Source organism: Rhipicephalus sanguineus, chromosome 4, assembly GCF_013339695.2.
Source record: "Rhipicephalus sanguineus isolate Rsan-2018 chromosome 4, BIME_Rsan_1.4, whole genome shotgun sequence".
NCBI lineage: Eukaryota > Metazoa > Arthropoda > Arachnida > Ixodida > Ixodidae > Rhipicephalus > Rhipicephalus sanguineus.
In genome coordinates, this window is record NC_051179.1 from 139,899,022 (window position 1) to 139,911,147 (window position 12,126).

General features: G+C 47.4%; 1 protein-coding gene across 1 annotated transcript; it reads left to right on the forward strand.

Moving 5' to 3' along the window:
• The first annotated feature begins 4,324 nt into the window (after window positions 1–4,324).
• LOC119390748 (amine sulfotransferase) lies at window positions 4,325–7,718 on the forward strand. The gene is made up of 2 exons (XM_037658442.2): window positions 4,325–4,668; window positions 7,004–7,718. Exons 1-2 carry the CDS (start codon window positions 4,334–4,336, stop codon window positions 7,629–7,631), a joined length of 963 nt encoding a protein of 320 aa, XP_037514370.1. The 5' UTR covers window positions 4,325–4,333; the 3' UTR covers window positions 7,632–7,718.
• The last annotated feature ends 4,408 nt before the right edge of the window (window positions 7,719–12,126 follow it).

Sequence of the window (12,126 nt, forward strand, 5' to 3'; positions counted from 1 at the left end):
CCAGTCGCCAGTTGCCTTACATGGCTTAAACATGCGGCCCGCGGATCTTCTGGTAGCGGCCCGCGCCCGCACATGTCTTCGTCCGATATTTTTTTTTACTTCGTGACTTTGCAAATGGTACTCGCGTTATTTTCTCGCCTATCGAAAGAAAGAAATACTCTGTTTATCCTATAACATTACAGAAACGGTAATGCTTTTTTCGTATATGCTACGCAGACGTGAACGGTCTCAAGCATTTTTGCCGTGAGGCACCCCGTGCCATGTAACAAAAGCTGTGTGTTACGGGACCGGCTTCCAGACTTAAGTCATTCCGCAGGTCGGCATCGTTGTGTTGTTCAAATCCTCTGACGCCAAACACCCTTCAGAAATGACCCGTTATGCAAGGCCTAGCTTCTTTCAAATGGCACGTTGGCTGGCTTATCCCCCTTCCTGCTTCAACTTCCGTCGCTCTCCCGACCCTTGTGGAATTATATTTCGTGACTGTGGCCCGCTAGCTGAGGTCCGTGTTAGACCACTGCCTTACACGAAGCCGCAGCTTTACAAGTCACCAGTCGCTAGATTTGCAGCATACAAAGCCGATAGGGCAATTCATGGGGTCTGAGAAAAGAAACCTCGATATAAACACTCGCGCGGCTCACGTAAACAGCACGTTTTAACACAGGCAGCCGATGCTCGCTTTCCGCCGTAGGTTCAGTGACGTAGACTGGACAGATCCAATCAGATCGTATAACGCAACCTGTACTGGAATAACGCTACGTTTAAAGGAAGCCGGAAGTTGAAAACTCGTTGGGCTGCGCCGCTGGGATGTGTAGCGACTAGCATGTTTAAAGGTCTTGTAATATTATAATTTACGCAATTGACTCAGAGAGCTTGAATCGGTCGGCAAATGATTCTCGGGACTAGCTCAATGCGTTTGTACGAAATCGCCAAACCCGTTTCAGGGGCTCTTAAAAAGTCCGGTGAGGCGCAGCCCAGTTGACCGAAGTGCGGCAGCCGATCGCTTACGCGACCAAGTAGTTCCGCTCATGCTCTCGGCAATGTTCCCCGAAGGCGGAGTCACCGGCCGTCTGGCTCATAACGTCAGTCCAGACTGCGCGCTCATGGGTGCACGCTTCTGTTTATCAGTCTTTCAGGAGAAAGCACCACAGTCTCATAAGTTTACCCAACTATAGTCTTGTGGGAACGGAAAAAATCTTATCGCCATGATTCTTTGAACATCACCATTTCTTCACTCAGCGTCGTAGAGTGTGCTTCGTGATTGCGGAATTGAAACTTTTCAATGTTCTGCGCACAGAAAGCTCACTCGTACATTTGATACACCAGCGAGTGCAAGTTGTTCTCCAACACCGAAGTTGCGAAAGGAATTACGCTCCAAGCATGGGCCATTTACTCAGCTTTTCACTGCAACTGAAAGGAGCCACGCGGTTTCTCATGCATTCGCACGACGACTCCACGGTGAAAGCCACGTTCTTATTCCTTTCCTCTTTTTCCTTCTCAGTCGAGCTTACCGTCAGGGACAGCACAGAGTATGACTTAGGCATAATTAGCGCCTTGCCGTGCACCGACGTGTCCATTGAACCGGCGCCCTTTTTCATGCGGAAGTAATGCAGCACTAGCTGCTGCGCGGAAAATATGCCTGTCACAGAAAAAATTAGGCCCATCATTGAGACAGTTCACTCCACAGCGAGCACAGGTTCGGAGTTTTAACAGCGTACGCAGATACGCAAGCAAGGTGAAGCGTGTCACAATAAGCGACATTGTAGAACGAAAACGTTTAATAGTAAGAAGAACGATGCGTGGTACAGCAAACAGCTTTTTTTTTTGCTCTCACCGTTAACACGGATCAGAACTTTCGCAGGAGCTGTAGCTTACTTTACTAACGAACAACCTATCCCACACATGCAACCCAACAACGAAGCTACGTATACCGGAGGACATATAATACTGAGGAGCTATGGCGCAGCTTGCATGTGAGCTTGCGTTTAATTTCATTTTTTTTTAATGCGAAGCATTTCTTAGCGAACCTTTGGCACTTTGAGCGTTTATATCTATCTATCTATCTATCTATCTATCTATCTATCTATCTATCTATCTATCTATCTATCTATCTATCTATCTATCTATCTATCTATCTATCTATCTATCTATCTATCTATCTATCTATCTATCTATCTATCTATCGAAGCATTTCTTAGCGAACCTTTGGCACTTTGAGCGTTTATATCTATCTATCTATCTATCTATCTATCTATCTATCTATCTATCTATCTATCTATCTATCTATCTATCTATCTATCTAGCCGCCTACGTCTGGGTGCTGTCGTTATCGCTTCCTTAACTTGGTGTATACCAAAATTGGCATGGTAGGGTAAGAGGTTTTGACGAATATGACTGTCGGGTCATGACATGAATAACGCAAAAATCTTGTCGAGTACGTCGTCAAACCCGTTCCTCCAGACGTGTGGCACATACCCGTGTACGACGGGCCGCGGTGTGTACGCGTATACTCCACAGGTGATTGACAGTTTATATCTACCTTATTTATTTTATTATTTGGTTTGCATACATAGATACAAAAGGACAAAGAGAAAAGAGGCGGAGAGCAAGCTGGCAACTGCGACCTAGAGCGGCACACCGCCTGCCTAGTCTTTCGGGAGGAGGTAAGAGGAAGATCGGAGGAGAGAAAGAGGAAAGACGATAGGAAAGTAAAGAAAAAAAATTGACGAAGACTTGAACAAAAACAGATGAAAACACACACACCAAAAGAAAGGCTTATAAACGAGTGGCCAGATCTGTTTGGTCCATAGAGTTCAGCAGAGCTCGATGGGCCTGGTCGCGTCGAAATACACAACCTCTCGGAAAGAGGTAATCGTCAATGGTCGCACACTTCAGTCCGATGAATTTATATTCCATAATCAGCAAAGCCCGCTGCGTAACAATTAAACGTGGGACAGTGTAATATAAGATGCTCAAGTGTTTCACAGGAGCCACAAGCCGCTCACAACGGACTGTTCACACGCCCTTGACGGTACAGGCGTTCGCGCACTAATACTGAGCCAGCTCTTAGTTTATATTACAGTGCTCTGGAACGAAGAGGCAAGCCACGACAACGAACACGGGGAGGGAACGATTCGTTCGCGACACGCTGGTCTGGGTGCTGCTTTAGGGGGTGGCGGCGTATAAGCAGAAGAGCGTTGTCCATCATAGACGAAATTTCCGGGCAGTCACATTCATCGTGATTAAAAGTTGAAGCCACGCGATCAGCCTCTTCATTTCCAGCAATGACCACGTGCGAATGTATCCACTGGGCAGCTAGGAACACCCCACGTGAGAGAATTTTGGCGTCGGATTTTATGATACTGCAGAGAATAGGGCTGTCCGCCTCTTTTCTAGTAAGTCTGCTAAGGCTAAAAAAGGCGAGAACAGACATTAGTAATTTAAATGCGAGAGCGTTAAGAAAAAACGACATCGGTCGCCTTGACCCGATGAATGCAAAGAATAAAAGTATCGAACCCAAGCATTCCGCGTGGCAGTCGGGGATTCTATCAAAGAGCCATGCCACGTCTAGAAACTGCTTTGGAAATATACACTATGCAGGCGTAATGTCGGTGCAACGTCAATTATAGTTGTGGTGCTGGCTATCTAATTTTATAACAAAGTAATAACACTAAATATGTACTCCTACGATACAGGTATCATGTCAGGTTAGGTTCTGTGGTTCCAGTGTTGGCTCGGCTTTTATAGCAATCTAATAAGCTATTCTCATTTCTATTTCGATGATTCAGCAAGCTATATTCAAGCGTTGCTCGAACCCGCAGGAATGCATTAACTAAAGTTACGTAGGATATTCACATCATCGCACCGTAAAGTGCACTTCGTTTCTATAATACTGACGTATGTGCTCTAACGTAAGTTCTGACGTTACGTCACACCATAAGTTGCCCTTTAAACGACAGTGTTGTAGACATGCCTAGTAAGCCCACGGTGTGCACACAACTGCTACACTTACAAAATCACGTTGACCTACCTCGCAACGCTTGGCTCAGTCATAATACAGCATAGAACTACTCGCTGACTGCTTCGCATGAAACCGTTCCCACAAGGAGTGGGATCTGCCAATTTTTTTTTATTCGTACTTTTTATCTTTGCATGTAGGTGCCCTGCGAGTGGTAACCACTTACTCCACCTAGTAAAATTAGACTGTTTCTTTTCTGTCTTTCGAGTTCTAGAAGTTATTACGAGGGGTACCAGTCATTAAACTAACACTGTGGTGAGATTCAGCGGTCACACGCACACACACAACAGCTCAACCGTTTCTCGCAGGCTTTCCGCGATGGCTGCAGCCCGGAAACCGTACACGCAAATTATCGACGGCGTAGCGTGCAGCCCCTGGGTTGACCCGGAGGCGTATCGGAGAAGCGCATCGTTCCGAGCCTCCAAGGGGGACCTCGTGCAGAGCTCGTACCCAAAGAGTGGCACGCACTGGGTTCAGTACATCACGCAGCTGATCCTCAAGAATGGCGATCCGATCGACACGTACGCCGAGTTCACCAGCAACACCCGCATCATTGAGTACATGGCGGACCACGAGTGGACGCCAACGCTGCCAGTGCGAACGCTGCTGACGCATCAGCCTCTACGCAGGGAAGCCATGAACGAGGACGCTAAGTACGTTGTGGACACATTGATTGATTGATTGATTGATTGATTGATTGATTGATTGATTGATTGTGGAAGCAAACGAAGAGTGAGACACATGGGAGGAATGTACAGTAACATCAGCCTGCCTTGGTGATTGAGGGAGAAAGAGAGCGACCTCAGTCGCCAAAGCAACACACGGAGATGCCGTAAAGGAACTGTCCGTATTTACTCGGATCACTTGGGTATCTTTATCGTACATCCGAGAACGCTAAGTGTTTTCTTGCGTTTCACCTTTGTCGAAATGCGATGTGCAGCTTAGTGGCATCTTTCCGGCACGATAGTTCATATTCGATTCTCTTGGGTAAGGTACGCACGAGACGCTCCATCTTAAAGCGGGATGCGCCACAGGGCTTTGTCTTGTCTGCGATACTGTTTCATCTTCCTTTTTTTCCCCTGGTATGGCAACTGGTTAACATCTCTGACGCATCATTTCTTTATGCGCGGTTACGAAGTGAAAGCGTGATCGCTACATTCAAATTTGCATCGCCTGGAGATAGCCGTTTAGACCGCCCTGGACCCACCTGTCCGGTGCGCAGGCATTCGCGTCACACTCTCAAACACCAAGACAAAGTTGTGGATTGCAAACAGATGAGGCCGAGACCGCCTCGTACGGACACCCATACAATTGAACTTCAATGGTCGAGCACCAAGAAGTGGCTCTGAGATCCGCGTGCTCGGTTTAAGAGTAAACTACTTGCGCACTGCAGCCCCACGGGTTCCCTCTGCGCGCTAGAAGGCTGTGAGCAGTCTACAGCTTATCCGTCGCGCTCCTGAGAATGCTAGTTGCTCTCGTTCCCGCATCGCCAGTGTCCTCAGTTACTTGAAATATGTGCCACCGCAACGTGGAATATTGGGTTATTCACCGTCAACATGCCACCGGTTACCGACCGTGCTCTGTGTTTGCTACCCTTGTATAAAGCTTAATTTTGAATTTTAGACATATCGTAAACAGCAATCACATGCGAACTCCAAACCTCCCGACGCACTTTCTATCGCAAAAGAACACAAACAAGAGTGTACTCTCGGAACTGATTCGACTTTTCCGACACTTTGATATATATAACCGAAAAAAGGGCGCTTAACGCAATGAATAAATTAGCACCATGTGACAGTCTTCATGTCCTTTCAGAAACACATTACAAACTCAGCCGCGCAAGCCAAGCAATAACGATGAAACGCTCAAAAACCTGTCTCCACATTTCCTGAAAGCTAAAAGGTCCGTTCACGCACCATCGTAGCCCAGCTATTTTGTGGCTTACTGTATAAAGTGCATGCGAACTCGCACGTTCAAGCTTATATTTGAATTGATGGGGCAGCTGTATGCCGATCCAATTCGTGATTGTCCACCTTAGGGGTGCAGTGGCTACGATACTCGGTCGCTGACCCGAAGGCCGCAGGTTCGATCCCGACCGTGGCAGTCGCATATCGATGGAGGTGATATGCTAGCGGCCCGTGTACTGTGCGATGTCATTGTATATTATTAAAGGAGTACTGACACAAATTTTAGAAAATTTCTTACTCTTTCTATTAGTAAAAGTACTGGTGCCAAGAACGCCAAAAATTGTATTGTGGTTGCTCGGAACGTATTTAATATATTTTAATACCGCTTCCTTAAAAAACGACATTAAGTTTCGGTATCGAGGGTATGGTATCACAGTGACGTGTAAACACAGTGTTACGCAGGTCTAAGTCACGTGCGGTCAGTAACTCTTGACATTCTTGCAGCACTGTGCAGTTGCTGTTACTTGTACGAGTTACACGCAAACAACGAAGGGTGAATTGACATCTTGCGGCTCCTACAGCTACTTCGACCGCATCCAGCATGCAGAGTTTGCAAATCCAACGAGCTGTCTTGACCCGTCATGATAATGTCAGTTTCGGTGGTGTTGTCTTGCAGATGGTGGGCGACGAAAACTCTAAAATATGTCATGCGTGTTTCCCGGCTCCGGTGTGTGCAGACTACATGCCAAGGAAACAATGAATGTCCCTGTTGCGATGGTTCAAAATCATGTCAGTACTCATTTAAAGAACACCAGATCGCCGAAATTTTCGAAGCCTTCCAATACAGCGTGCCTCATAACCATATCGTGGTTTTCGCACGAAAAACCCCAGATATTATTATTAGTAGTATTACAATCCGTGATTGACAGTTTGTGTCTTGACAGCAATCACTTATAAACCGGGCAGCGCACATCACTAAGTTACGTTGATTTTTTTTCGCATGAGGTTCGGACTTCTAAACGCGCAGTAATCCGTAACACAACAATATGTTCCTTATGTATTTTTTTCCTTTCGATTTAAGGTACGTCTACGTGGCCCGGAACCCGTGGGACGTGTGCGTCTCTATATTCCACAACATGACCAACGTAAGCATCTACCGTTTCCAGGACGGCACGTTCGAAGACATCGTCGACCCTTTCCTGGAAGGAGACCTGGGTTACGGCAGTTACTTCGATCACGTCGCCTCGGGTTACGCCCTCAAGGACGAGCCCAACGTGTTCTTCCTAACTTACGAGGAGCTCAAGCGGGACACTCCAGGAACGGTTCTCAGACTCGCTCACTTTGTGAGCGAAAGCTACGGCCGGGCGTTGGAACAGCAGGAAGTACTGCTGCAAAAGATCCTCGAGCGTTCCCAGCCCGAGAACATGCGGAAAGTGATCGTATTTGACCTTCAGCGAAACGAGAACCCCGGCTGGCGCGAATTGTTCGGCAGGACTGAGGTGTCTTGCAAGCACGGATACGGCGGAGACAAGACTAAGTACGGACTCGTCAGGAAAGCCAAGGTGGGAGGCTGGAAGGAACACTTCACGCCCGGCCAGCTGGCCCGTTTCGAGAAGAAGATACGAGAGCTGGGTGACAAGGCGTCTTTCATGCAGCTGTGGTCGGACATTCGCGAAGAAGCTCGGGCACTGTCCGGACTTTCAACGTGATCTAGGAGTATCTGTTTCTGGCAATGAAATGTCACGTGCGTGCTATCATGTAATAATAAATGTTGCGTTTATTTATTCACTCGAGTACCCCTACGTGTCTGAAAATGACTCGCGATATCAAGTCAGTGGCTCTTGTTTTCGTCTTGGGCTCCTCTCTGACACCCGCTGTTACGTATTTTTTTTTCAATTATTTCGAAATACTACAAGCCAATAATTTCGCTCAAGTCATACGTGCTTCACGTGGAATACTAAACTGTCGATACAAAAATTACACCATCTCCCCCTAAAGGGGACCATGAGGCGATGCGAAGCCGGAGCACTTGCACGATCGCGTTCCGTTGGCGTTCGTTGGGCATGCTACCGACCTCGCGTCGTGGAGCGCGAAGAGGGACGCTACGCGCGTCGTATCTTCCATCTAGCCTGGCCGTTAATTCTCACAGGGCGAGCGGGCAACGCGGTCGACAGACTGGCGAGAGGGGGGCAGCGTAGGAGAGCAGAGAGAAGGGGAGGGGACGCGCATGCGCTCGAGCTTACGCGGCGTTGCGCAGGAGAGAATTTCGGCATGTCTAGCCCGTGTTTCAGAGGAAGAGTGGAAAGGGGGAGGGGAGAGGGGTATGAGAGAGGGGAGGGGAGAGGGAAAGTGGGGAGGGGAAGGGGAGAGGGGAGGGGGAGAGGGAAAGAGGAGAGGGGAAGGGGAGATGGAAAGTGGAGAGGGGAAGAGGAGATGGTGAGTGGAGAGGAGGTGTGTGGAGAGGGTATGCGCTGTAAGGGTGGTCACGCCGCACACCACCGGATTGAGCTCGGCCTTAAGATACTTCGCATCTAAAAACAAGAAGGGAGCCGACGGATGGATACACGTTTGATCTGAGGCACTTTCTCCTGTTTTGAAATCTATTCGCATCTAAAAAGAATTACGCCATATCCACGGAATGAATGATAAGACTTTGGTCTGGGCGAGTTGGTTCATAGCAATGGGAAGGCACAGCGCAACTGAGACAATGGACAAGAACACAGCGCTCGTTTGTGTTGCGTGTTCTTGTCCATTGTCTCAGTTGCGCTGTGCCTTCCCATTGCTATGAATGATAAGTGGGCGAAGCTCGAGAGGGGGAGATCATCGGCAAACCGTAACTCTCCCGTGAAAGTTAGCCCATTACATCATTAGAAAGACGTAAGACTGTGCGTATATTATACAAAATCAACTTTTATTTTGTTCTTGTTCGTTTGTTGTTTCGTTTCTTCGTTTGTTCTTTTCATTTCGTCGTTGTCATGGCGGCTGGATTGCGAGGTCCCTTCAATATGACGGCTTTATGGTCCGTGAAATGAAGCGAGAGAGGTTCTTGTACTGGCTGCAGTGGGAAGTTTGCAAACACTAAGTCTATGTACGTCCCTCGGATCGTTGTAGGTTGCATATGGATACATCTGAGTGCGTATTTGGAAAGCATGTGCTGGCACGATGCAGTATTGGCAATGAGGTCCGCGTTGAAGTCCCCAGCCAGCACAAAAGGACGGTTCTTGTACTTGTTGTCGTAGTCACGTAACGCAGCGTCTATAAACGACTTGACGTCCCCGATAGACAGGTTGGGTGCGAGGTACACGGTCATGACGGCGACTAGCACACGGCGACTGAATCGGTGGACCGGTGTTTCGACGCGTGGTGGTGATTCCGGGCTCGATTGTCGGCTCCGCGATGGAGTGCCAAACATGAAACATTACCCCGCACCTCCACCAGTGTAACGACGTGGGATCGACGAGGACACGGAGCACGACAAACAAACACGCTTTATCGATCAGAGAAAGAACTGCAACGTCTTCTTCGTGCCTGCGCTGGGCCAAGAACACTCGCGCTGCTTCGTTGCCATCACCACTGGCACATACGCGCGGCATAGGCGGTCACGTACGAGCTAGGAGGGACGAACCCACGGCTTTAGGAGCTTCGCCCCTAAAAAACGCAAGATAATAACAGGAGAAAGAAAACATATGCTAAATTAAATGCCGTAACATAAAGTTCAGAAGGGTTGCTGATCGGTCGAGTTGGTCATCAATGAACGTAGCGTGTATTACTGCGGTACATAAAAGAAAGGAACACGACACAGACGTAGAGAAAGGTAGGCTCTAAACATCCAACTGTCCAGCAGTAGGAAGTTTAGCGCCTGCCTATCTCTACGTCTTTTTCGTGTTCCTTGCATGTACTGCGCTAATACACGCTACGTTCGTAGCATGAAAATTATTTTATAGAAGCTGTCATTAAAAGAGAGGAACACAACACACATGTGGTGGCATGTTCGTGACCGCACAGAACCACACGCCCAAAATAACCCCCGTTGTATGCGCTTGTGTTCGCCTGAGAGCTAATAACCAGCAAGAGTAGTTGCTTCTGCAGATTTGCAAAGATATTGAGTGGAAAGCCAGAGAACCTAAGCAGATCAGTTTGCTGTTGGTGAAGAAGCATTGGGGCGATGGAAAATGATTTGGATAGATAATTGAAAAGGAAATGAAAACGCGAGAATGGTGTTCTTACTATAAGCGTTCGCAGAGGACGATGTAACATGAAAACCGCATTGCCCAGCCTTCTCACATAATGATCCCAGAAGGTGCTGTAGGCCTTTCATACTACATAAGCCATTGGTGTAACTGGCTGAGTATGACGAAGCGCCACCGTCTCTGCAATGCAAAAAGGGTAATGATATATCGTCAAAGCAGTGTTCACAGGCCGCGGTACTTTATTTGAAGAGCAGAACATGTAATGCTGCAACTTCCATAAAGGCCAATGTACGGCGAATGAGCTATGTGATAACGTTGGAAATAGGACTCCTTGGTTACTGGCATTATGAAACATGGTTACAGCTCTATGGGTCACATGCACTGTATGTGCTACACTGGAAAGCGCTTAGTCGGCAACATAGTGATGTCGAACGCCTGCTGCACCTCGTTCAAATGAGTGATGAGGCGCCATCTGCCGCCCTTTAGATAAACAGCTGACGTTGCTCTATCGCAAAGGCACAAGCTTCTTTGTCAATTTCCCTCTGGCAGGTAATCTACAATCACAAGTGCTCTCAAGTGGTCTTTATCGCCTTTGTCTGCGACATGGTGCTTAGTGAGTACCGCATTGGTGTGAAACATTCACTCCACATTTGACTTGACGTCCCACATACGACAGCATGAAAACATTAAGGTTTTCTTGAGATGCAGACGCGAAGTTTCACGCTTGTGTAGTGCTGGCTTGTACCGTGAAAATGATTTCGATTCACAGCTCTTGACGAACATATTACGCGGTTGGCGTGGCCGCTCCAGCGAACGTCTGAGAAAAATCTTTAATTTGTCGCCGACGCAAGGCAGACATTTCAAAGTCTGTCACGTTATGCGACGCTTGCAAGCTTGGACGTGAACTCGATCATTGCTGCGCGACTTGCAAATGCCGCGCCGTAGCCCGCGATAGACCCCTCGTGTTTACTGCGTCGCGGGTCGTGTAAACCTATCGGCATCTCGCGGAGGAGAACGAAAGAGGCACCCGTCTCGAAGGCCGCGCAGGGACATGGTCGTGGCGCTCATTCCAACTTGCAGTCGGAATGATCCTTTTGATTTCTTTCATATTGGGGAGAATGCCTTAGCGTACACCTCCTACCAAGAAGCGTCAATGTTTGGGCAAATTTTAGTAGAGATCAAGTTACCAGTACTCATCCAGATACATTACTTTTGTTGGGAACAGCGATCTCTTAATTTGTATTTAGGCTGGCGCTTACGTTAACAGAACAAAATCACTTTATTTCTGATTGGGTGTCGCACAAGCAAACCATGTTGTTTAGGTAAACTCTACTCCAGGCAAATGATCGCTTCACATCTGCTGCTAATACCTAGTGAAAACTTACACTCCTGAATACTTTTTAAAACTCCTTGCTCCCAACCCCTCGGGAATTGCGAGCGCTGGTGTCTCCACCTATCGTATTTACTCGTATGCTGCAAAAATACTGGCGTATTTATCTGCATGCCCACCAGAGCAGGTTACTGTTGGTTGTACAAATGCTAATGTCGGCTAGTGGGAACCAAGTAATGTCTAATGTCACTTTGTCTTTGCTGGTCTTACCTAAATGATAGTAAGCGTCGGCTTATGAGGGCGTTTGCTGATACATGAGAAACACTCTCTTCATTCAGTGTAACTCCAATGACACTCCCACTTAAAACCACGTTGTACACTCTAAACGTGGTAGCCGATAAATGTGATTTTGTGCACCGATAGTTGCCAAGTTTAGAATTTTTGAACTCAAAGCTAATGTAACCCTTACCCTATAGGTGCACGAAATCACAGTTATTGGTTACCACGATTAGAGTGTAGGAACGAAACGTTTTTCTTTTTGGTTTCAGTGTTGTTCCACCGAAAAACGTTCCGTTCTGTTTCTATTCCGGGACGAAAAAAAATGTTTCGTAACAGTTCGTAACGGTTTTTACTTGTGTTCAAAATGTTGAAATCAAAGTAACGATAAAAACATATTTAATTTTC

Coding starts and splice junctions, on each gene's coding strand:
- LOC119390748 (XM_037658442.2), top strand. CDS start 4,334: ATGGCTGCAGCCCGGAAACCGTACACGCAAATTATCGACGGCGTAGCG. Junction 4,669..7,003: donor GCCATGAACGAGGACGCTAA/GTACGTTGTGGA, acceptor TTTCGATTTAAG/GTACGTCTACGTGGCCCGGA.